Source organism: Erythrolamprus reginae, chromosome 3 (genome assembly GCF_031021105.1).
Source record: "Erythrolamprus reginae isolate rEryReg1 chromosome 3, rEryReg1.hap1, whole genome shotgun sequence".
Classification (NCBI taxonomy): Eukaryota; Metazoa; Chordata; class Lepidosauria; order Squamata; family Dipsadidae; genus Erythrolamprus; species Erythrolamprus reginae.
The window spans coordinates 147,129,744-147,156,340 of NC_091952.1; the positions used below are offsets into that span (position 1 = coordinate 147,129,744).

Sequence of the window (26,597 nt, forward strand, 5' to 3'; positions counted from 1 at the left end):
CTCGGGAGGGTCCGCCCCGCCCGTTGCGAAAATACCTGGGATCATGGAGTGACTAATGAAGGCTCTTCAGCAGGGGAGGGGCGCCGCGCCCCCCCCCTCGACATCGGCATAACGTTACCTACAGAGAGACTCTGGATGCCGCTTTGAGCAGGCAAATACCGGCGGCACGGGAAGGTATCGGCTGAGGCCGTTTCTCCCAGGCGTTCAGGAGGAGGCGAAGGACGGGCGGGCCAGGAAAACTTCCCGCCTGTCTCCTTGGCAACATCGCGCCGGCCATCTTGGGAGCCCGAAATTGAGCGGGCAGGCCTGTTCGCGCTCGGCGAGCATCTCGGGTTGCCAGGACAACGGTCCGGTGGCCATGTTGGCTGACGCAATTTCGCCGGAACGCCTCACTCGATCTTCTGTTGGCGCCAAGTGTCTCCTCTACCCGATGACACGCAGGCGCAGTTCTCAACCGAGCAGTTGCAATTAGCGGTCATTATTGCTAGCGTTTGCGAAGCACATAGGACTCTGTACCGATCAACGATCTTTGTGAGTAGATTGATAGTTATGGCTGACCAGTCAATTCCGGCCGGGGAGGAGGCCAGCGCCACCAGGCCTACTACCCCCAAACAAAAGCCTCAGAAGCAGAAACCCTCACAGGGGGCAGCACTTAGAGAGGCTGAGAAGCGCATTAAAGCGCTAGAGAAGCAATTGGAATCTTCTCAGAGGGCTGGGGGACCACCGCCTATGCCTGTTCAACCCCTCATTGCCATCCCTCCGCCGGTCTCCCCCTTATTTGCACCAGGGGTTGTAGGCTCGGCATCGGAGAGGGATTGGTCACCGGAGAGGCCCTTCCAACCCTCAGTCTCTTCTAGGACGGAGACATCCACATTTGCGAGGCAAGCAGCGTGGCCTACCACCTTCACTGTTCCACAGCCAGTCCTGCCTCAATGTGGTCAGGCGCAGGCAGCCACATTCACCCCTACGGCTGCTGGATTGCGCACGGCACAGGATGCCTGGCAGAGTATGCCCCAGGCCCTACAGGACCTAGTTGTCAGCGCCTATACGCAGGGACAAGCAAGTGTGGTTCAGCAGCAGCCATTACCTGCGGGCCCTACTCCATCGAGATTCAGGGACCCCTGGCTTGCTCCAGCTTCTCCATCCGGCTTGGAGTCCAGGGATGAGGATGAATTTTCCAGGGATGACTTCAGCGAGGCGGAGGACGAGCTCTCCGGCGATGACCAACCACCGGAACTACCTGCGTTACCTGGTCTTTTCAAATCCGCCCTCTTCAAGGTCCTGCTGAACAAGGCCAAGATGACCATAGACCAGGCGGGTGAAGGAGGTCAGGGTGTTCCTTCGGCACCAGGTCAGCCTACAGGGGGTCTCTTCGTGTTCCCGAAGCAGGAGACCGTTAACGTACCTTCGTCTCATTTATTTCTGGAGACTGTACAACACCCATGGGAGAGCCCCGCGACGGGACAGGGCCCGTCTAACCTGGACAGACGCTTTTACACCTTTGACCAGGCCATGGAGGATCTTCTGGAGCTGGACAAGCCAGTCACCAGCCTGGTCTCAAATGCCCTCGTCCCTTCGGAGTCTCAGGAGGGGTTAAGGGCCGAGGACAAAAGGGTGGACAATGTCGTTCGCAGGACCCATCAAATGGCGTCTTGGGCCGTGAGGGCTGCTTTGGCGGCCTCTTTCTTTAATCGGGCTACGCTCCTCTGGATTAAAGAAATCCAGTCCAGAGTCGATCCGCAAGATGCGAGAATGCGCCAGGACCTGAACAAACTGTTAGCGGCCACTGAATTTTCCGCGGACGCAACAGTCAATGCCGCTAAGTTCGCCTCTAGAGCGATGGCCTCGTCGGTCGCCTCCCGCAGGCTCATCTGGTTGCGGAATTGGCAGGCCGACGTGAAATCTAAGTGGGCCCTTGCTTCTTCGCCGTTCAAGGGCAAGAAGCTCTTCGGAGACATCTTGGACGATGTATTGGTGGAGGACAGGGACAAGAAAAAGGTGATGCCCAGCTCAAGCAAAAAGCAAGGTAGGCGATTTACCCCCTACCACCGGAGACAGCCCTTTCGGAATGACTCCACCTCGACCAACAACCAGGGATCGAGGTCCTACTTTCCAGGATCCTTTGGTCAGGGCTCCTTTCGTTCAGACAGGACCCCACAATTTGATCGCACTAGAGCTTTCCAGGGCCGCCGCCCCTTCAGAAGTTCCGGCAGGGGGTTCAGAAAGACCAAGTGACTTTCCTATGGACACTCCTCTGGGCGGCAGGCTAATCCATTTCTCGGACGTCTGGTCAAACACCTCATCGGACCCCTGGGCGACTGCCACGGTTTCACAAGGTCTAAAAATCGAGTTTCTATGCCCTCCACCTTGCCGCTATCTGCCTTGTCGTGCCCCCTTGGACATTTCCAGGAAGAGGCTCCTATACCAAGAGGTGGCTCACCTGCTGGAAATAGCCATCGAGGAGGTCCCTCTACCTCAACAGGGTATGGGGTTCTACTCAGCAATTTTCTTGGTTCCAAAGTCGTCGGGGGGAGCGCGGCTCATTCTGAACCTTCGGAGGCTAAATCGCTACGTAAAGTACAGGAGGTTCAGAATGCACTCTCTGTGCTCCATTCTGGCTGCCATCAGACAAGGGGACTACATGACATCCATAGACCTAAAGGAGGCTTACCTCCATGTCCCCATTTTTCCGCCTCACCGACAATATCTGCGCTTCAGTCTAGATGGGGCCCATTTTCAGTACAGGGCCATGCCTTTCGGGCTTTCATCGGCCCCAAGATCATTCACAAAGCTGCTAGATGTCCTAACGGCTGGTCTCAGACAGCGATCGGTGCGCCTACTAGCCTATCTGGACGACATCGTGATTCTGTCCAGAACAAGGGACCTGGCGTTGCAGGACTTACACTTAACAATTCAGACGCTACAGGATCATGGCTTTTCGATCAACTTCGAAAAAAGCCACTTGACCCCCACGACTCGGCTGGCTCACCTGGGAACCAATATAGATTCCAGGAGGGGCCTGGTCTTCCTGTCCCAGGAGAGGCAATCTACCATCAGGGAACTGGTTCGGGGCTTGGCGTCACAGCAATGCCCTCAACTCTCCTTCCTGTCCAAGCTTCTCGGGACACTGGTGTCATGTATCGACATCATTCCATGGGCCAGGTACCACCTACGTCCCCTCCAGTGGTTCCTTTTGCCATTCCAGAGAAGGAAGATCAGCCACTCCCACCTACAGGTGCATCTCGACTCCGGGGTTCGACGGTCCTTACGGTGGTGGGTATCCCCAGCTCTAGCAAAGGGTTCCCTCTTTCTGGAACGATACCTTCTTACGGTGACAACAGACGCCAGTTTGACGGGCTGGGGAGCCCATCTTTCCTCAAATTTGGCCCAGGGCCTCTGGGATTCATCGGACCTGAGGAACGTCAACATCAATTTCCTGGAGTTGAAGGCAGTTTCCCTGGCTCTCTTGAGTTTCGCAGACCTGATAAGGGGTCAGCATGTCCTAGTGCGGACCGACAACGTCTCCACCCGGTCTCACATCAACAGACAAGGGGGGACTCGGTCTCGACGACTGATGAGGGAATCAGAGTCCCTGCTCAGGTGGGCGGAGGCCAATCTAGCTTCCCTGTCCGCGGAGCACATTTCAGGGGTGGAAAATGTGTGCGCGGACTGGCTGAGCCGGGAGACCTTGAATCCAGGGGAGTGGCAGCTGGACCCTACAGTTTTTCTGGACTGTGCACAGGTTTGGGAGGCCAATTTTGGACCTGTTCACTTCTCGCAGCAACTCTCAACTCCCACGCTTCTTCTCCCGCTTCCCGACACCGGGTGCGGAGGGGATAGACGCTCTTCGACTACAGTGGCCACCAAGACTTCTGTACGCATTTCCACCGACTTCCATCCTTCCCAGGGTAATCCGGAAGATTCTGGAGCAATGTACGGAGGTGCTGCTGCTGGCGCCTTACTGGCCGCGCCGCAATTGATTTGCGGACTTGATGCAACTGTCAGTGTCTCCCCCCTGGAGGATTCCGGATCACAGGATATCTCTCTCCCAGGGCTCGATCTCCCACCTAGAGCCTCAGTGGTGGCAGCTGACCGTGTGGAGATTGAGCGGCAACATCTAAAACGTCAAAATTTGCCAGATTCAGTTATCGATACAATTCAGGCTGCTCGCAGACTTTTGACAAGACGAATTTACCAGGCAACCTGGGCTTCCTTTTCCAGGTTCTGTGAGGAGCGGGAGGTGGACCCACAAAAGGCTTCCCCTCCCTTGGTCTTAAGTTTTCTTCAATCAGGCCTAGAAAAAGGACTTGCGCCTAACACCTTGTGCCGTCATGTGGCCGCCTTATCCACAATCATAGGTGGAGACAGTTACCGGTCCCTCGCCAGACACCCTTGGATTAGGGACTTCCTGAAAGGGACCGCCAACATCAGGCCACCACCGATACATCGGTTCCCTTCCTGGGATTCGTCGTTGGTACTTCATGCCTTAACGGGTCCTCCATTTGAACCGTTTCGACATATATCGCTCAGATTGTTAACACTCAAGACTGCCTTCTTGGTGGCGATCACACCTGCCAGGAGGGTCTCTGAAATTGCAGCTTTCTCTACCAGGGAGGACCTCTGTAGATTTCACCCTGATAGAGTTGTATTGAGACTGGACCCAGCCTTTCTTCCTAAGATCAACTCTACCTTTCACAGGGCACAGGAGATAGTGTTACCGGACTTCTGTAGCCCACCTGTAGACTCATCCTTCGGAACTGCGGTGGCATAAGCTCGATGTGAGACGAGCTTTGAAGATTTATATCCGCAGGACTCAGGAATTCAGGATTTCGGAGGCCTTATTCATCTCCTTTGCAACTAGGACTTTGGGCACTAGGGTCTCTTCTAGGACAATAAGCCGTTGGTTGTGTGATTGCATCAGGGAGGCTTACCGATCTAAGGGATCACCTGTTCCACAGGGACTTACCGGACATTCCACATGCAGTACGGCTACTACAGCGGCCTGGAGGACCCAGGCTTCACTAGAAGACATTTGTAGGGCAGCCACTTGGGCGGCTCCGTCCTCTTTTGTCAGACACTATCGAATTGACTCCTTTGCTTCCGCGGAAGCAGCCTTTGGGAGGAGGGTTTTACAGCGGGTGTGTTCCTTTTCAGAGCCCCCGGTCCGACCTTCTCCCTCCCTTGGTTAATATCTTGGGTATATCCCATCCTGGACTCTCCTTGCAAGTGCATTGGAGAAGGACCGTTGAAACTTACCTGAACGGTCTTCTCGATGCACTGCAAGGAGAGTCCAGACCCGCCCGAATTCGGGACCGGGGTTAATATTGAAAGGTTGTGGTGTTTTGTTTGGATATTCTAGTTACCTTGAATGTTTAATAAAAGTTTGTTAGCTTTACTGCTCCTTCGTTTCCTTTAGACTGGAGGGCTAAGGGGGCGGTGCCTGCCTAATATTTAAATTAAACTCAGTCCCGACCAATCAGATTGAGAACTACCCATCCTGGACTCTCCTTGCAGTGCATCGAGAAGACCGTTCAGGTAAGTTTCAACGGTCCTTTTAGTGAATTTCCAAATTAGAGGAAAAAGACATCAGTGTTGGCAAACCTTTTAAACACCCCAAATTTGAAGATGAATATTCACAGTTGGGAACTTTTTGGCTCACATTTATTTTCTCTCAATCACTTATTTTCTTTAGCCAATTCTTTCACTGGAAAACTTCTTGATAACCAGTTTTGCTGAAGCAGGCAAAGTCAGAGTTACAGTTCAAGCTTCTTGTGGAAATTCTATGCTTCAAGATTCCAAAATTATCCAAGTTCTGGGTGAGGCACCATCCTTGTAATGATATTTAGTAATCATGTATTGTTATCATCCTATTGCGGGTACTGTGAGTTTAGAGTGAAGTTTACAATCTACAGCCACTGCAAATTCTGTTCCTCCCATGATTTATAATTTATAGTTATGTTACTTGTTGTTTTAATATAACAAATAAGTTATAACTTCGGGATACTTGGTTGATACACTTGCTTTTATAGAATCCTTTGAATCGTTTTAGAATTGCTAAAAGGTCTAAAAAGAAAGCTTTTTTTTCTATTTATTTAGTTGCACTATTTTTTCATATTTCCAGATCATTATCAAGTTCTTCCATTAAAGTTTTCTGAACATCTAGATTCATACAACCCAAACATACCTCCTTGGAGGGAGGATGTTGGTCATGTGGTAACACAACGGATTGCCCAGGTACTCTGTTTGGTTATGGATACCTCCTTCTCAGATTGTAAGCTAGCAAATTTAAAGTAATTAAAAATTATCATTGTGGCAGAGATTGTTTGTTCTTTAGCACAGTACTTTTAATAAGTTTATGTTGGATTATTTTTTGCTATTGCTTTATTTTTAAAAAATCAAAACTTTGTCCCCTAAACTGAATGTAGAACATTTAGAGAAAAAGGCCACCTGGTTTAGTTTTAGAAGAGTAACCCACAGGAGGCTTGCTCTTAATTATAGAAAGTGCAAGAATGTCTGTATTAATATTGAGTTGATATTTTTAATCTGGGTTTTGTCTAAATTTTATTGGATATTGAAATTTGGATGGGGAGGTGGGATTTAGGCAGCACATGGGGTTGAGGAAATTCTTCTAAAATGCTGCATAAGACTGGAAAGTTCATGAAGGACTTCCTTTGAATCATTAAAGCAGCTGGGAAACAAGTGAACTGAAGTATACACAAGGGTAGACAGCTGGATGCAGATGTATGTCCCTGGAAAAAAATAATGGCTGTTTTAATAAGTCAAAGAGAGGTCTTTGTATATTCTCCTCTATGTTGGCAGAGAACCTCTTTTAAAAGATTTTCCTCGTCCTAATAGAAGTACTCTATTCATCACCGATCAAAACTTTTTGGAAACTGTAAGATAGTTGGATGTAACGTATAAATTTTAGGAAAAATATTTTTATAAGCATCTTGAATTTTTGGTCATTTTTATTAACATCTCTTCCTCCATTGAAAAACATGTTTCTTGTGTGACTACATAATGTCAGACAAGATCAAATTTCAAGCTTATTAAGAAAACTCTAGTTGTAGGCAATAATTGTGAGTCACCCTCTCTGTTTCTCTTTGTCTGGCTACTCACTCTTAGGTTTGCTCTGCATTTTCTCTGCAATCTCTCTGTATTGTAGTTATATATTATAATTAAAATGTGTTTAGGTTTGATATCTTTGTTTACTGATTATGACAAAGACAACTGGTAAGGAAGACTATGTACTTGGTAATTTTGGACTGTTATTCTGACTTATTATGTGCATGACTTTTAGACTGTTTATCTGAATATATTATTTCTCAAAGTAAACTTTAATTCAAGTTAGTATATCTCTGTGTGGTTAATCTCAATCTAAACATTTCTGTGTATGCACAAGCTTGGTAAACAAGGATTACTCTGCTCATACTTAAACATCCAGATCCAATGGTTTTTCTTCTTTTAGGAAACATGCTTACCTGAAGAAAATCTTATGACAGTAATAAAACCTGGGCTACCTACCACTGCTGACTTTTATATGCTTCTGTCTACAAACCATCCTGAAGGAAAGAAAAATGTATTTAATGATAAGGTACTCAACTAATGCATATTAATCTGTAATGAGTCATCCCTGCCTACATCTCATCCTTAATGAAATTAATGGGAAATCATTTTCTAATTGTAGGGTGGTGGTAAATTTTAAACTGACAAAAGTGTTCCCACAAATTACAGCAGGCAGGATTTGAGAGGGAGGCTCGGAGGACACTGTCCCATTCTCTACATACTCAGCTGATGTTCTGGAGAGATAATGAGCTGCCCTTTGAGAACAAGAGAATCTTTGTTTTCTAGCTTTCCTGTGAGCCAAGAAAAGTATTCCTTCATTCACTCAGAAGACAATGGAAGCAAGGGATAGCTTACTTTCTTTAACTAAGAACAATGTTGAATTGGAGAGGAATAGGATTTGCAAATGTGGAGTGGCCTTTTCCCAGACTTCTAGCGACAGGATGAAGAAATCTTGAGAACCATCCTGTGAAGATTCTTGGTTGTTGTTAACTCTACAGTGGTGAAGTTAGATAAAATTTTTATTCCATGGTTCCTCTAAGACAGTGTTTCCCAACCTTGGCCACTTGAAGATATTTGGACTTCAACTCCCAGAATTCCCCAGCCAACGAATGCTGGCTGGGGAATTCTGGGAGTTGAAGTCCAAATATCTTCAAGTGGCCAACGTTGGGAAACACTGCTCTAAGAGACAATTCATGTTCATCACCATATCATGAGGGCTCTTTCAGTGGATCTGTGAATGATGTAGTGTGCATAAGGTAAGGGTTTCATATACTTCATCCCAGTGGGCTACAATACTATCAAAAAAGTCATTAGTTCCTCTGGGCATCCTGTGGTGTAGACATCTTAGAATAGAATGCTGCCTGAGTAGGCTGTAAAGATAGAGTAAGAAGTGGGCTTAGATTCTTGTGGCTACTAGGCTATTATCTGGTTTCTTACAAGTGTAGTCTTAGAAAAGAAATGATGAAACACGGAAAATTATATGCCCTTAGACATTCTGCACTGGTACAAATAGCATCCAAACTTGCCTTAGGACAAATTCTTTCATCTTTTTGTACAGATGAAACATGGATCACCCAAGTGGCTGGATCTCTAAACAAAAATATGATCCTCTCTTTTTGGCTAATACTGTATCAATATATCTTAACCTGGAAGTATTAGAATTTATTATATGGAATCCCAATAGAAGGGTTGAAATAAGGGCAGGGATAGATAAGAATTAAAATGTCACCCTTCCAGTATCCTTTTTCTTGCCTTACCCTGGGAGCTAATCAGCTTGTATACAGAAGCAGTTAACAGTTTAGAAGCAAAGCTTTCATTTCATTGTCTGCATAAGTTGCATCTTCTTTTTAATTTTCTGTTTTTTTTAAGATATGTGAAGCCAATTCATCATTTCTTCCTTGTTCTGAAGTTCCTGAAACTTAAATGAACAGATTTGTTACTCTGTGTGACTTTTTTTTATTTCCAGCAGTTAGCTGCTATTAAACAATCTCTGAATGCCCAAAACATCAGTTTCTTTATGAGAGGAGGAAAATGGGTCCTTGTGGCATTGGATAGTTCTGATTCAGGTAAATTACCTCTCTCCTTACCACCTCTCATCTCTCCTGCTTCTCTTCCCCTCCCCTCCTCTCTTCTCTTTTTGAACAATTACAGTAGTATAGTTTTCTCCAGAGAAAATCTTTTTCTAATACAGGTAGTCCACGACTTACAACAATTCATTTAGTGACTGTTCAAAATTACAATGGTACTGAAAAAAAGTGATTATGACCATTTTTCACAGTTACAACCTTTGTAGCATCCCAATCAACATATGATCAAAATTCAGATGTTGGCAACTGGTTCATTCTTATATCCATTACTGTGTCCCAAGGTCATGTGATCCCCTTTTGCACCCTTTTGACTTGCAAAGTCAGTGGGGATGCCAGATTCATTTAACAACCGAGTTACTAACTTATTGATGGAAAGTGATTCAACTATGGCAAGAAAGGTTGTAAAATATGGCAAAACTCACTTAACAAATGTCTCAGTTAACAACAGAAATATTAGGCTCAGTTGTGGTCATGTCAAAGACTACCTGTATTTTACCCTGCTCCTATGCTCGGGTCTATATGACCCGAAATGAAATTTGAGACCCTGTAGATTATTTGTCATACGGATCTGAAACTTGTGATTAATTGACTTTTCCTCATTTGAGGAGTTCTTACTATGAGTGTGGAAATTTGTTTTGTTTTGTTTACTTTTTGCTGCACACTGATTGTTATATTTCATTACAACCAAAACAGTACAAGTGTATACCGTAGTAAATGCGAACAGAACAGCAGGGTTAACCTATATTAATATTGATGATAGATAGTTCAGAATTATTCTGTGACCACACAGGTTTATATGGAATTACACCAAATAAAGCTTTTTCTTTCCCCTGTGTTAATTTTTTTTTTTACTAAACTTGGGAATTGAAGGGCTACATCATGAAACTGATCCACCAGGTAATTAAAATTAAGATATATTTTAGCAGAGTCCAGGAACCTGAAAAAAATAGGTGAACATGAAAGCAAGACTCATGCTGATGCTCTCCAGATGTTGAATTTAAATTCCCAGAATGTTAAGGCAAAACATTATGAAATCCAACACATTTAGAGAGTACACAGGTAGTGAAGGCTGATTTCATTTCTGGTATCACTGTGAAAAAAAATGTACTCCAGTGCAACTTACAGTTTGAACAGATAAATGTTTTACAATGGATTAGAATATGATTCTGCTAAAAATTCCACTTACTAGAGTATCTTTAATTTCAGATTCTCAGAGCATCAGCAGAGGGAATGTGTACTGGGTGATCATGGCTCTCTTTATCATTTTGCTTGTGATTATAGGAGCCATAATCCTCTACAAATTCAAAAGGTAAGTGATTACATACTGTATATCTACAGGCAGAAAAGACTATTATTTATTATTTGTCAGATTCATTTTATTAATCCAAAAGGAAAATAATCATGAATTTACAACTATCGTTTCCCAAAAGAAAGAATAAAAGAATATATAGTTTTATAGTATAAAATGCTTTATTTTTACTGCTTTTCACAGCTTTCCTGCCCTGTCAACTCCAACTGAAGCAAATCATGAGTATTTCCAGCTCTCCATAAATGTGTGCATGTGATAGACCTCTCTCAAGATGTGTCTATTTACGTATGCATAACTGTCCGCCAACATGGGATACCCAGGACAAAAAATAACACTTGCTAAAGATTAAATGCAGTTTTCTTGCCAATGGCTTTGGGATTGGTTGGCCTTTGCCTTTGCCTCTTGTAGTTTAGAGTACTCTGTCTATAAAATTAATTCACCCATAATTGATTAATATGCTAACTATTCTCTTGAATTCAGAATTTGGTGAATATGTACACACATTTCCATATATACCTTTCCTTCCAGCAAAAACAGAAAAAAGTATATGGGGATTGGATGAAGTAACTATACTTTCTGATATGTTTATAATTTTTGCTCATTCTGCAATTTTTAATTCAGGGCCATCTTTTGGGTAAATATGATGTGAGGGCATAATCAGGTGATAAGAATATTTAAATCCATTGTACATGAATGAATAGAATGTTTTCATTGAATTCATTTAATTAAAGCAGCTAATGTTTTTATTTTGCCATGTGTTTCCATGTTACAAGGTCAAGTAGCTCTCTATTTTTTTATAGCAACAAGAGGCATTATAAATAAAAATAATAAAATAATAAAGAGGCCTTCATTGTCATTCACCATATGTCTGTCATTAATGAGCAATAGTCCATTGGACTTCAGTTCAATATAGGAAAGTGCTTTAAAGTTAGAAATATACTTTAACAATTCTTAAAATTCCTTTCCCATTTAGTGACTTACAGTGTTCAAAGATTGCTGTGGGAATGCATGTCTGTGGCAACAGTTACCTCTATTATCTCTAGTGAATTTGTTTTCTACTAGTGATTTGCTGTATTCAATTATGGTGTAAGGTTATGGACATCATGTCTATAGAGTTTTTTAATCGTTCAGGTCATGGTTGTCCCAAAGGTGTTTTTCCAAAAGGCAACTGGATTTTCTTGGTTTTTTCTTTGAAAATATTTCTTCTTAATCAAGAAGCTTCTTCAGTTTTAATTGACTGGTAGGGAATGGAAGAGTTTATATTCTTAGCAGTCATCTGGTCGCTAGCATTCTGAGGGTCTTTCATTAGCTCTGAATTAGGTCCAGGTTGGATCTCAAGCTTCCACACATTGCTTCTTTATGAAAAAATACAAAAATTGTTGCTGTATTTTTAAAAAAGAAAACATTTTTTTATTTATAATTTAACAATTATAAATTTATAATATTAAAATTATAATTTAAAATTATGAAAAATAGCAAAAAGAATAAAAAATACTTGCATTTTAATGAAAAACAAATCATACTCTGTATTGGAAAAGATAGCTTTACTTTTTGTATTGGTAGCAATGGAATGTAGAGGAATTATGAGCTCTTGTTGAACATACCCCAAAGATGCTGCATTGTATGCTTGAAAACTCTTTAATTTCCTCTGTATTAAGGTAAATGCAGAGAATTGAGCAATACACAAGAATTCCAAGATATGAATTATCTGAATCTTGATGCCATTGGAGTTTTTAACCATAGATTTGGTTGGGATATTTGCATAAGCACCAGAAAATATTTCATGGCAGTAGCTCAGTGAAGTCTGAATGAACACATAGACAACCATATTTGCAATGGATGCTTCCACCTATAGGTCATTCTTGGTAGATCAAGGCAATGCAATGCAATATTTTTTTAAAAACCTATCTTACGTTCTTAAGGAAATTACCAGGGAGAAATGTCTATGCTCAGATGCAAAATGAAAAAGAACAAGAAATGACCAGCCCTGTAAATCACAGAGAGGATGCCCAAAATACCCAGGGGGAAGAATTCATTGATGATGATCTTGATTGTCAAACACTGGGAAACGCAAGAGGTAAATATAGAATCCTTTTATGAAAATAATGTGTACATCTACTTGGTATTTAAGATGATCTTGTGCCAAATAATAATATTGACTTCCTCCTATTTCAGCTTCTACAAAATCTTTTCCAGTCATGTCAGATCATTGAAAATACAGTATGTTTAAGAGCCAGGTGCTCCCTGAGAAAAAACATACAGAAAATGCTAATAATTGTGTTGATTACTGTAAAGCATGGTGCCATTTGAGATTTGAGATTTTTAGAAAAATGTATCTTGACTGAAGTAATTAACAGGGTTAAAAGAATATTCAAGACTGAATTCAAATTTTGTGTGAAATGTTTTAAAATATATACATTGATTAATTGAAGCAGGCATGTTAAAAATGATCTGACAGCATAATTAATAAATGGGGGGGGGCATCGCTTGCTATTTGATGTACTGATTGGATTGGTAGACAGTATAATTCAGCAGAATCTTTAGGACACACAGGTTCATCCTTCTGTTTTAAAATGATAGAGCAATTCTCATTATATTCCCAACGCCTCTCATAAAGTGGCCTAACTGCTTCATCAAAGTAGAATACCAATATTGTGATCCTGGTTCCTGCAAATTAAATAGAACAATATTGACAAAAAATGCCTGAAATCACATGAAAATACCACCCTTTCACAGCATTTGAGAGTGAGACCTTCTTTTTTGTTTTTAAGTTCATCTGCCCAGTGCCTGAAAAGGTTGCTGATGCCTGGCCAATTATGTCCTACTTTGCTTTTAGTAGTTTGGTGTGGGATTATTTTACCACAGATGATTTTGAAGCTGAGAGTTGAATGGAAGAAATGAAGCAGAGGCAAAGAATGAAAAACAAACCTACAGTATCCTATTGGTTTACAGTAGGGTTTATCTGTAGGGAGATCACAAAAAGTGAAGATGGCAGGCTCAATGATGTAAGTGAAGCCCCAACTCCTATGCATTGGAGTTGATGCAGCAGCTGTTGCCACCTTGGGTTTTTTGGGTGCTCCACCCCTCTTGCTGCTTGTCTCACATGGTTCACTGATAGGATACAGCTGGATTGCTAGCTATGACTGGAGTGGAACAATTTGCTGTAGCCAACTCACTGCAGGACAACTCACAACAGCCAACTCACCATGCAACAACTTGATGAGGGACAATTTAACAATTCTATTTCATGATTTAAAATAAATAAAAAAATATTAGTTCTTAAAATTCACATTTCATTCGGTCCCTCCTTTTGCATTTTTTTCTTTAATTATTCTATTCCACTATTTCTTTGATATTAGTGTAACTCTTGTTCCACAGTGAATTGGTCGCAGCAAGTTGTCAGTAGAGAGATAGCCATGGTGAATGGTCATGGATCTACCTAAGATATTCACTTGAATTCTGACAACTTTTTCATGCTAAGAAGCAGGAATGGGTAGAAGGGAGAGGAAAGAAGGCTAATAGTGTGTAAAAATGCAATACAGGTAGTTAAGAGATTGTAAAAGGGTGTTATGCATGTCCAAATTTGGGTATCACCAACTAGAGCAGGGGTCCTCAAACTTTGTAAAGAGGGGGCCGATTCATGATCCCTCAGACTGTTGAGGGGCCGGATCAGGTGGGCAGGCATGGCTAGGTGGTCATGTGGCTGGGGGGCATGGCTTGGTGGTCATGTGATTGGGTGGGTGTGGCCAATTTAGCAGTCCATTTTGCCTTTGTCCTTTATAAGCTGTATTTGCTCAACCCAAGGAATCAGTTTACTTGATAAGAACCCCCCCCAAAGGGAAAAAAAGTGCAAACTTTCTTGCCCCTTGCCTTACAGCAGCAGCTTCAGGCTCCTTAAAATAGGTCACACAGACTCTCCTCCCTCCCACCAGGACTGAGGCAGCTTCTGCAAAGCCCAGGAAGAAAGCATGTTCTCACCACTAAAGGGCCGCACTTACCTTTCCCTATTGGATCGCCAATTTTTAGCGATTTCTTTGCTTCCGCACATGCCAGAAGCAAAGAAAGGCCAAAAAACCACTGTAATCACACACAAGTGAGCTTCCTCGATTCCTTGTGCGAGATTTCTGTGATTTTAGCTGATTTATTTGCTTCCACGCATATACGGAAGCAAATTCTTGCTTGAGGCTGTGCAGGGGTACATGTGCGCACGATGGAGACATGCAGATGCACACACATCGCCATTTCCACTACCACATCGGTAATCCCAGGCAGCCCAATACTGGCTCTCACACAGAGTTTCCTCCCTCCCACCTAGGACTGAGGCAGCTGCTGCAATGCCCGGGAAGAGTTCAAAGCTCTCTAATACACAGAGTCTCCTCCCTCCCACCATCTTCTGGACCCCCATCACTCCATCGACCAGTATAACAGCTCCACCAGCTGATCCCCGCCCACCCAGCTTGTGTCCTTCAGCCTTACCTTTGTAAGATGTGGTCAGCATAAGTGTATGGGCAGCAATGAGCTGAAGTTCACAGGTGTGCAACTGCAATCTGCAAGGTCTTATAGGCTGGAGGAGGGGCAATGAGGGCAGCGGGAAAAGCCAGCCTTGCAAAGAGTGGTGCTGGGAGGTGAGGGGCGGGGCTTAATCCCATTACTGGGCAGGCCGGATGTGTCCCGTGGGCCGTAGTTTGAGGATCCCTGAACTCCCAGAAATTCTATTTCTGGGGGGGAAAAAAACAACTGCAATCTAAAAATACTCTAATCATATAAAGAAGTTACATTACATGAAGTAGCGATGGAACATCAGCAACTGATCACTGGATCAGTGTCAGATATTTTGGTTTTTAATAATAGATTTTTTAACAAAATATTGAAGAAAATTGCTGAAGCCAGTAAGAATAGATATCGAAAATGCTTGGGTCTAGAATGTATTGAAAAGGATAGAATGATTCCCTAATTGCCTTGGATTCTCAATTTCCTGTTTTGCTCAAGGTAAAAATAATTTTGAAGACAGATTCATTATGTTTGTATTGCCAGATAATTCACATGTTTTTAATAAAAGAGCCATTCCAGAATATTTTTTTCTCCTCTTCATTTTTATCATCTTTTCATACTGCTAACTGGAACCTACTACAAGTTTGATATTCATTCTCTAGCCAAAACCTACTAATATGCTTTTGCACTGATTCCTGAGATATGCTCTGATTCAGCTTATTAAAGCATAAATGGAACAACCCTGATGTTCCATAGTGGATGATAAAGTGCTACTATACATGATTGCATGTCAGATTAGAGCCACTATAAAATGCAAGGGCTGATTTGGACCAGTTACTGTTAGCCCAGCACAACCTCGCCTTTCCCTATGCAGGGCACTTTATAAACATCTGGATTGTAACTTCCAGAAATGTCAGCAAAGGCCATATTGCTTGAAAAGTTGTGGAAATAAATCCACACTTCAGAAGTCGATCATGCTTGAGGAAGTTTGATCTAATGCAGAGCTTATTGTGAGGGTAAAATGCCCTGGTTGCATGCAAATGAATTATTCTCTATCTCTTCTTACTAGAATTTTAAACATTTGCAAGAAGGTCATTTAAATTTGAAAGGCCCTTTTTGTCATCCCCGTTTCACTGATGACATTGTTAAGCTATTTTCTGCTCATGATATAATGAAGCAAATGGGATTTTCTGTTTTCATAATTTTGAAAAAAATAAATAAATGGCATTTTCCTCAGCTCACCCATCCATTTCTGTTGTTTTTGTATATTTTATGTTGCCTACTTTATCGCCATCCCCACCTTGGGACTCCTCCTCCACACCATTACCTTGCAGTGAGTCCTTCTGGGAGAGGTGGAAACTTGAACAGCTACAGAGTTCCCTTACTGCTGATGGCAGTCAGTGTCCAGTCCCAGGTCAGTGTGTGTTGAAGAAAGCCGGTGGGGCATCCTCCTTTCTCACCTAACTCTGCTTGAATCTGAAGGCTGTCTTTGGCTCAGAGTTGTAGGAACTCGTGAGGATTCGACAATGGCCAACATTTTCAGCATTACACCTCAGATCTGCTGCACCATTTCCATGGCCTTCCACTGTGGCAGAATTGTTCCTTGAATAAAAGGGGGGTTATTTCCAATGTCCTATAATTTGCTAACCTCAGTGCTTTGTTTGTTTGTTCTATAGGCAATCTCTCAGGCATGGTTCTGAGCATTAGTTCCAGGGAAATGCACTGTGACCTGATTAGCTGATACAACTCAACCTATATTCAAGAATCTTCTACTGTGGGTCCCTTCTTTCCTCTCTGAAGAATTCACTGCTAGTGGGAAGGAGACTGTCTCGAAGATACAACAGCTACATGTTGCTTGGAAAACACGATAATATACTTTGTGTTCATGGCTGCTGACCTCAGACTAAGATAGCAGATCTGTAGCCCTAGGCATGTTTGCAACCATTTTGTCTGTCTCTGGGTCCCTTGGCTTATTTATGTCCACGTAATAAAACTCATTTCAGACTTGTCACATCAGGCTGCCATTAAGGCATGAGGTTTAGTTTTAAAATAGTTGAAACAGAAATGGGTGAATATTTGGGATTTTTTCCTAGTAAATCAGGAACTTGAATCTGATATGGCACATTTCGGAAGGGATGCATTGAAGAGACAGGGTGATAATCAGTCTTCAGGCCCACTCAAGATCTAGATAACATCTTCCTTCTGTTTCAGAATATAAAAACTGATGCTGAAGTTGGAAAATGAGTAGAAGCTTTTTGTAATATATCACCAAAAGAAGCTTTCAGCTTCGTTTTGCTCCCAAATCAGGTTCTTCCTAGTCTTGACACCCCACTCTTTTGTCCACTAGACTGCCTGTTAGTTTGCAGCCCACACCATTAAACAGCTTGGGCTGCCTTACCTTTTCTTCAGTTTCCAGAACAGCAAGTGTAATTACTTTTTAAAATTTCAGTAGTCCTTTTTTTGTATCTTTTTACACTTTCTATTTTTATAGCTATAAAAGCATTCTTATCTCAGGATAACGCTGTCAAAGCAGCCTATTTCAAATTTGATATTTTATTCTTTTTTCTTTTTTCTATTTTGGGATGGAACAAACTAAAAATATCACTGCCTTGGATGTGTTTGACAATCTGGTGAATCAAATTTGATTAATTCCATTTAAATAATTGCACTTTTTCAATTTCATCCTAAATATCATGCTTCATTTTTCAGACTGGAGCTAAGTGAAGTCTTAGGCAGGAAATAATTTCTGTTGTTATTTAGAAAAACTGCAAGTTTAATTGTGAATATGCTTGTTTCATCCCAGTAACTTTATGGAGCAAAAGTGGTGGTACTTGCTCAAAGTAGGCACATGTAGAAAACTAGTCACCAAGTAGTCCAGAAATAATACACACATAAGTGCACATTTAGAAAGTGTTTCCGAATATCAATGAATGATCTTCACAAATCACTTGTGCTGCACTTATGGTATGTATAACACGACTGTGTCTTCAATGAATTCTTTCCACCGAAGGCACGTTCCATTTTGTGTTGATGTATTTTGTTCTCATGCATGCACAAAAGCAACTACTGCAGTACTGTGTCAAGCACAATGCATTCAGGAACTGATCATTCCAGCAGTTAAAATGCTGCTAGAAATGAATGGCAACATTTATTTGCCACCTGCTCAGGACCTCTCTGTCTGTCTATGCAGCAGAGCTCCTAGTGGCCTGCACATTTTCTTATAAAAGAGCAACAACTCCCCACTGCCTTACCTGTACAGAGAATAATTGCAGTTGAAAAAATATGGAAATCTAAATGTTTAAAAGCAAAGTGGGGAGGGGGTGTTCATCATAAAATATTTTTATGCCTGGTATTAAGGAACTCTTCATTTTACTATTTTTGGTATTGCTAGTACTGAAAATTAAAAAAAAAACAAGCCACATTTTTTGTGATGAAAAATTACTGGTCCACAATAATTTGGAAACATATTTTAAAAGTAACCCTCGCAATGCAACAGGATGGGCAGATAGGAAATCTAGGCTCCATGCTTTTACAAATCTATAATCAGCAGTAAAAAGTATGTATACATGTACTGATCACACACATCAACCTCTAATTTTGTTATTTTCCTAAAGTGTAAACCTTATTTTATCTCTGCTCTTCTGCAAGTGGAGATAGAGTTAAATGAATGGTGATCTTTGAGATGTTATTTTACTTTTTTGCTGTTCAGCAAACTTAGAATATCCCAAAATTCACACTTTGTTTTCTTGTTTGAGATAATGTCCATTCTAAGGTGGGGTGCCACAGTACAGTATTGTATATTATTTGTGGTTACTGTAGATAGATTTATAACTTCTTACAAGCTTTACAGGAGGGAACAGTTTCATCTACACAAATTGCTGTTTCCATATTGCCAACTGTGACTGAAACGGGTGTTATTCATGTCAATATCTTCTGGACCCTATGCATGTATTTTACTCCTATCATCCGGGCTCATTAAAAGGTCCCTAGTTTTAATATTTCTCTAGCGGTGTTCCTCCTCTCCTTTTCCTATAAAGAGATTTTTCTTTCTGCAAATAAAAAGAGCAGGTTGGGATCTAGCCACTGCAAAAAAAAATCAGTGTAGATCTTTTAATACAACACTGCTTTGCTCTGTAAAATGCAATGGCAGTATGGTATTTTTAAGGAAACTTGCTTTCATTTTTGTTTGAAAGCTACTCAACTGTGTTTGAGCCAACAAACAAATATTGGTAATTGCTTCTCTACTCCTAAGAATGAATAGAAGCAATACTGGTCATAGGAATTTTTATAGAATAAAAAGACTGGATTCTTTAATATTTTCTAGCCTTAGATGCAGGTATCTCTTATATTGGCAGATTAGTTCTTGAGATAAATGTGTGTTGTATCATTTGTAAGGAATTCACTTTGTAAAGCATTTGTATAATTGAAATAGACTGATACAAAAGAAGCAGATTTGGTTGCAAGAGTAGGATATTTTTGTGACACTGACAGTAGTGAGTCAAAAGTGACTTGTCTTCAGAAGCAATAAATTTCACTGAATGCCAGCATTTTAAAATGTGGAGAAACAAGACTGAATGGGAAAAAACTTTAATTTTCCTGCTGGCTGTTTTCTCATGCAGTTCTTTCTTTGTCTACTTATTTAGCTATATGTTTCATCCTGCCAAGAATGCTTTCCATTAAAGCTTTCCATGGATATTACAAATCACAAGGGTGTTTTTTTTTGAGTCACACCTCAATATATACCATCTAGTTTATCTTTAATTAAGAGCCAACATAAATCTACAAATAGCAAGTTGCATCCTTGTTACCCCAGAATAATTATTTTCCTTTGTTCCCAAGTCTGTAGAAGGATTACATCACTGATGTCACATAATGAAAATACACTACATTACACTGTACTAGACAGACAGACCAACATTACATTTCCAGAGATAGTATATTTTTATCCACCCATGCAATAGAAAAAGAATATAGAAAAAGAGATGAAAGTAAATGGAACGTCAGGGCGATCTGGCTGTCACATTCCACCAGGGTTGATTTGGCTGATCTGGCTGGCTAGGGCTAGGCAGATGTCCTCTTCCTCCCTCACTGCTCCATGTGTATCCCTCCCGAGCCTACACACTTGGTAGAAGATGATGACCATTCCAGATAGACGGAGTGATGATGAAAGCAAATGCCATAGATTAAACTCCAAATTTCCTTTGGTGATGAGTGATAAAAGACTCTTGGAGGAGAGAAATTTAAATATGCCTCATTGCAGTAGGGTTGGGGCAGGTAAATTAAGCTTATGTCAGAGAATTGATTAGATAGGATCCAGATTCCCAAAGGAGAATTGCCTTCCTTGACTTTCTGTGGTTTTCAGCTGTTCAATACGACAGTGAAATTTCTGACAGTGAAGCATTTTCTTCCTTACTAAACAAGTTCAAGGGAAGACACTCTAGGCCACAAAGAAACCTTGGGTCTCTTCTGGGTGCATGGTGGACAATATTTATGGGTCAGAAGCCTTTGAAATTTCAGAAGTGTTTCAGGAAGCTAACCAAAAAGTAGATGGAAATTCCATTGATGAAGTTCAGCCTTTTGTTGTTGTTGAATTTTAATGGTAGAATCTTGGAGTAATACTCGAGGCTAATAATGCACACCTGTTGAATAAAATGAAAGCAAAGATTGATGCTCTTGCTCCTATTTCCTTTTAGTTTGCTAGGATCAAGTGTGGGCATTTCATCTTCTAACCAATCATCTTGTTCTTAGTGATACTGTGCTTTTGTGAAGGCCTTTTAGGGAGAAAATCCCATGTAAGAGTTTGCAGGTACATAAATAATACACCGTCTGATAAATTCAGGGTTAGTTGTAGTTTAAATGAATGAATAGATCGTTTTGGAAATGAGAGAGATAGATTTAAATGGATGAAATTTTTCATGAAAAATTGTGTTTTGAATGGAAGGTAGGAATTGAATATTAAGTGGTTAAAAACTAGGGATAAAAGGAGAAAGATCAGATAATTTAAGAAGATTGGTAAATTGAAACAAGTCCCCATGAATGGGCTTTTAAGGGCCATTGATTATAGTGGGAGATGTAAGTATATACTTCAGTATGAGGAGAAATTAAAGCCACTTAAAACCACTTTAGCCGCATTATACTTTATATTGAATGTAAGCCTGTGATTACACAGTCAGTAGGTGAAATGGTTTATGTGCAACAAGTTACCTTGCTGCACATAACCCATTTCACCTACTGTGTAAACACAGGCTTACATTCAATATAAAGTATAATAAAACCACATAAAGCCCTACATGGCATCGGACCAGAGTACTTGCCGCATGAGTCCCAGCGACCCGTTAGGTCCCCCAGAGTTGGCCTTCTCCAGGTCCCGTCAACTAGACAATGTCACTTGGCAGGACCTAAGGGAAGAGCCTTCTCTGTGGGGGGCCCGGCCCTCTGCAATCAGCTTCCCCTGCCCTCACCCTCCTCGCTTTCCGTAAGAGTTTAAAGACTCATCTATGCCACCAGGCTTGGGACTGTTAGACTTTAGCCCCCTGGTTTGAATGGGAATGAGTGATTTTTAAATGTTATGAGAGTTTTAAAGTTATTAGCTAAATAAATTGGATTTTTAGATATTTATATGTATATTGTCTTTGATATATTGTAAGCCGCCCCGAGTCCTCGGAGAGGGGTGGCATATAAATCCAATAAATTAAATAAATAAATATTTTTCACATATTGCTGTAATTAAAATAATTGTACTTTGTTATAAACAGTGGATTTAGATGAAGAATATTATAAACAACATAAATAATGTACACAGATACAATAATATATAACTGAAACTCTATGTGTACATAAATTATATGCCTGAAGTGAAACTAATGAGTATATTTCTGTAGAGGCAAATCTATGAGCTACATGAATCAGGATGAATAAATGAACAGAATAGTTCTTCATGCCATAAGTATAATATTCCTACTGTTTACAATAGAGACAAGTGCTGTAATATTCCAAATTGAAACCCAAATTGACATATCGTATGTATTTTTTTTCTGGCAAAATCTGAATTATATCATTGAAATCCAATCAGTGATATTTGATAATCCAGGTAATTATTTTGCATTAAAGGACTTCACTGTTGGATACCCTTCAGACCCAGTATGTAGAGTGTAATTTCGACATTAGAAAATGTTGCTTTTTCAGAGCTCTTCCTCACCCTGAGCTTAAGGATTATCTATCAGTCCCTGAGCCACAAAAAACTATATTGGCATGAAAACGACCAGCCCTTGAAAAGCCTCAGGCCCCAGTTTCCCAATTCCAGCTAAAGAAACTGAGAGCCCAGCCTCAGTCTTAGAAACAGAGAAGAAGCTATACATTATAGTGACTTGCATTGCACCTCCCTTTGCTGCTAATGTTTCTTGAAAGTTCACAGGTTAAATATTGTGTATGTCACTATGGCATGAGATACTTCAAATATACCACAACTGTCAGGGCCCTGTGAGGCTAGGAAGTGCCAAACAACCCAAGATGGCAGCCATGGCTTCATGATCCAAGCCCTTCCCCCATTTGTTAACATGCTTACAAAGTGGGGCGGCTTCAATTATAGAACATAGAATAAAGGTTGGAAAAGGCCTTGTAGTCCAAACCCCTGCTCAAGCAGATGGGTCGTAAGTTTCCAGAATCTCCCCCCCCCCCCCGCTTTTTTTTAAAGATAGTAATCACATCCGCTCTTTTTTCAGTGCCCAGACTCTATTTTAAAGTTTTCGTTCAGTGGTTCTGAGATCACGTCTGCCAGCTCTTTTAAAACTCTAGGATGTAATCCATCTTGTCCTAGCAATATAAAGTAATCTAGAGCAGTGTTTCCCAACCTTGGCTACTTGAAAATATTTGGACTTCAACTCCCAGAATTCCCCAGCCAGCGAATGCTGGCTGGGGAATTCTGGGAGTTGAAGTCCAGATATCTTCAAGTGGCCAAGGTTGGGAAACTGATCTAGAGTGGATAAATGTTGTCTTACCACTCTCTTGCTTATTTTAACTTGCATTCCTATTCTGTCATCTACAGTACTGCTTTTGATAAGTTGGACAATTTTCTCCTTTTGTGAGTTCTTCCTGCTACCTGGCACTTCTTTGCCATTTCTCCTACTAATGGACCAAACATTTTCTTGATCTTTTTCTTGTGCTTTACATGTTGAAACCAACTTTTAAAATTATTTTTGGCATTCGTTGCTAGTCTTAATTCATTATGAGCCTTAGTTTTCCTGACTTCGTCCTTGCAGATTAGTGCTATTTGCTGATATTCTGTTTTAGTTAGGTGTCCCTCTTTCCTTTTCTTATACCTGTACTGTACTTGTTCTTTTTGTCTCTCGGTTTATTTTTTTATTTTTATTTATTTATTTATTTATTCTTTGTCCAATATACAATACATATGAAAGGGAATAGACATTAAGTGATATATAAAAGATAGGAAGTGAAGAGGAAGAGAAGTAGGTGGGAAGGGAAGAATATATATGATAAAAGGGAAAGGAAAGACAATTGGACAGGGGACGAAAGGCACATCAGTGCACTTATGTACGCCCCTTACTGGCCTCTTAGGAACCTGGAGAGGTCAATCGAGGAGAGTCTGAGGGAGAAATGTTGGGGGTTGGGGGTTGACACTATTGAGTCAGGTAATGAGTTCCACGCTTCGACGACTCGATTGTTAAAGTCATATTTTTTACAGTCAAGTTTGGAGCGATTGACATTGAGTTTGAAGCTGTTGCATGCTCTTGTGTTGTTACGGTTGAAGCTGAAGTAGTCGTTGACCGGAAGGACATTACAGCGAATGATTTTGTGGGCAATACTTAAATCTTGTTTTAGGCGCCGCAGTTCTAAGCTTTCAAGATCCAGGATAGTTAGTCTGTTTTCGTAGGGTATTCTGTTTCGGGTGGAGGAGTGGAGGGCTCTTCTGGTGAAGTATCTTTGGACGTTTTCAAGAGTGTTGATGTCTGAGATGTGGTGAGGGTTCCAGACAGATGAGCTATATTCGAGGATGGGCCTGGCATAGGTTTTGTAGGCTCTGGTCAGTAGTGTGAGATTGCCAGAGCAGAAGCTACGTAGAATCAGGTTTACAACTCTGGAAGCCTTTTTGGCAATATTGTTGCAGTGGGCTTTAGCACTTAGGTCATTTGAAATTAGTATTCCAAGGTCTTTTACTGAGTGTGGGTTTGCTGTGAGAATTTGTTTGTTCAGTTCATATATGAGGTTTGGGTTCTTTTTGCCGATGTGGAGGGTAGAGCATTTGTTGGATGAGATTCGAAGTTGCCAGATGTTAGACCAATCTGAAACATAGTCAAGGTCTTTTTGGAGAGTGAGTGTGTTGTCAGTGGTGTTGAAAAGTTTTACATCATCGGCAAAGAGCACACAGTTGCTTGCGATATTATCGCAGAGGTCGTTGATGTATAGGATGAAAAGAGTAGGACCTAGTACGCTGCCTAGGGGAACGCCGCTTTTGACAGGGACAGGGGAGGAAATGGCGCTTCCGATTTTGACAACTTGTTGCCTGTTTGACAGGAATGCAGTAATCCAGTTGTGGAGGAGTCCTGAGATGCCATAGGATTTGAGTTTTAGGAGAAGTTTGTCATGAACCACAGAGTCAAAGGCTTTGCAGAAGTCGATATAAATTGCATCTATGGATTTTCCTTGATCAAGGTGGGTAGTCCAGATGTTTTTGCAGTGGAGTAGTTGTAGGTTGCAGGATAGTTTCTTTCTGAATCCAAATTGTTTTTTTGATAGTAGGTTATTAGATTCTAGGTAAAGGGGATTGATCGATTTATGATTGATTCCATGATTTTACAAGGGACGCAGCATAGTGATATTGGTCGGTAGTTGTCAACTAGTGATGGGTCTCCTTTTTTGAAGATGGGGATGACTACTGCTTTAGACCACAGCTTGGGGAGAGTACTGGTCCTGAAGGATTTTTGGAAGATAATGCTTAAGGGAGTTTTTTTATCAGGGAGTTTTTTCCTGCAACCATGCTGGTTTCATCTTGTTTTTGTTTTTCAATAGTATTATATTAGACTGAGATTTTATCATCTTATTTTTCATAGTTTCCCAGGCATCTTGTTTATCCCTTTATGATTTCCATCCAAGAAAGTCTTCCTAAGATCTCTCTAAGTTTGTTGGTCATGGCTTTTTGATATCCACCCACAAAGCTTCAGTTGAGCCCTGCTGCTATCTTGCTGTGGGGAAACAATTTGACTTCAGTGGCATTAATACAATATTCACCATCAGTCAGGAGTTGCTTTTTTATTTATTTGACGGATGATTTTCAGGGACATTTCCTTTTGCAATATTCTCCAATTGCAATAGCCTAAGGGAATAGCTGAGTGGAGGTTTAGCATTTCAGGGCAGCCAAGGCCTATACAGTCCTGCCTCTTTCATTGCTAAAATTTTTCCTTTGTTCTTTGGTGCAGTTATAACACGAATATTCACTTGTCTCTGTTGTAGATTCTGTCTGTTAACCATTCTAGAAACAAGCTTGTAAGAAGGTCCTTGATAGGTCTCTGGTAAACCTCAGATTTTTCTAAAAGTTTAGAAAATTGAGCAATCTAATGAAATGAATGTGTATAAGTGGGGACTTAAGTTTCTTGTTGTGCAATTTTATTCCATTAATTTCTGTGGGACTGAGGCACACCTATTTTGCATATTTTGTGTGTTTAGTATATGCATATTTCAGGCATTGGCAACCCTTAGGAATGAGATGGGTGTAGTTTTATGTTTTGTTTTATTAAGATTTACTCCCACAAGCCTTGGAAAACTATGCGTGATAAATTATCTTTCTGAGATAGTGGTTTCCAAGAGAAATATACAAAAATATTGTAATAGGAATTACAATACACCAGTCGGTTTTTCTGATTTTCATTGGTGCTCTGGGAGAGCTTTTCTAGAGGTTTTGTTTCTTGAACAAACTTTTAAATGGCATTTGTTTCTTGAAACAACTATTCTTATGGGTTATTCTTGACTCCCAATGGGAAAATTTCCAGCAAAAACTTAAATAATATTCTAATTTTGGTTTTGACACTTGTAGTTCCTGCCAATATTCGTGCTATTGTTAGCCTGTTCTGCTTATAAACCTTCCTTATTCTGAATATTTGAGTTGTCAATACATAAAGATTTAATTCTATCTATTCTTTCTAGACCTAGATTCCATTGGTCTACAGGAATTGGAATTCCTTATTTTGGAATGACAAAAGTCATCCAGCTACATTGGTCCTTTCTTGGATAATCTACCAATGTGTTATTGAAAGACAGAGTGAGGTGCTGTCCTGTTTTACTGAACTGCATTTCCCAATATATCCAATGGTGATGAATGCTGAAAGTTGACCGTAACTTCTGGAAATAAGTAGGTGCCCCACCCATACTGTATTGGGTTGCATGTGCTGCAGTTAGCCTTAAAGAGGAGCCAAGAGTTTCAGCTTGAACAGAATGGACCTACTGGATTGTCAAGATGTCCAGCCAGATTATATCAGCCTGGAGGGAGCTGTGCTGGATGTTTTATGACTCCAAGCCCAGTTCAAGGTCTGATTTTAAACTGCCTTAAAAGTAACACAAAAGGCCATTTTGGACCTAAATATCTGAAGGAAAATACATTTTCCTGTACTAGGAAGTTTGTATCCAAACTCAAA

At 41.0% G+C, this 26,597-nt stretch overlaps 1 protein-coding gene across 3 annotated transcripts in view; it reads left to right on the forward strand.

Moving 5' to 3' along the window:
- The window catches only part of SORCS2 (sortilin related VPS10 domain containing receptor 2), a 116,136-nt gene extending 96,205 nt beyond the window's left edge, over positions 1 to 19,931 (forward strand). Inside the window, exons 21-28 of one of the 3 annotated variants that reach the window (XM_070746977.1) lie at positions 5,693 to 5,816; positions 6,122 to 6,234; positions 7,469 to 7,594; positions 9,032 to 9,131; positions 10,359 to 10,461; positions 12,384 to 12,538; positions 16,287 to 16,366; positions 16,629 to 19,931. In XM_070746977.1, the coding sequence (XP_070603078.1) occupies positions 5,693 to 5,816; positions 6,122 to 6,234; positions 7,469 to 7,594; positions 9,032 to 9,131; positions 10,359 to 10,461; positions 12,384 to 12,538; positions 16,287 to 16,366; positions 16,629 to 16,652 (825 nt within the window). In that variant the 3' untranslated portion in view covers positions 16,653 to 19,931. Of the gene's footprint in view, positions 1 to 5,692; positions 5,817 to 6,121; positions 6,235 to 7,468; positions 7,595 to 9,031; positions 9,132 to 10,358; positions 10,462 to 12,383; positions 12,539 to 12,636; positions 12,682 to 16,286; positions 16,367 to 16,628 lie in introns of those variants that run through there. The other 2 variants (XM_070746978.1, XM_070746979.1) reach the window with 2 other exon arrangements.
- The last annotated feature ends 6,666 nt before the right edge of the window (positions 19,932 to 26,597 follow it).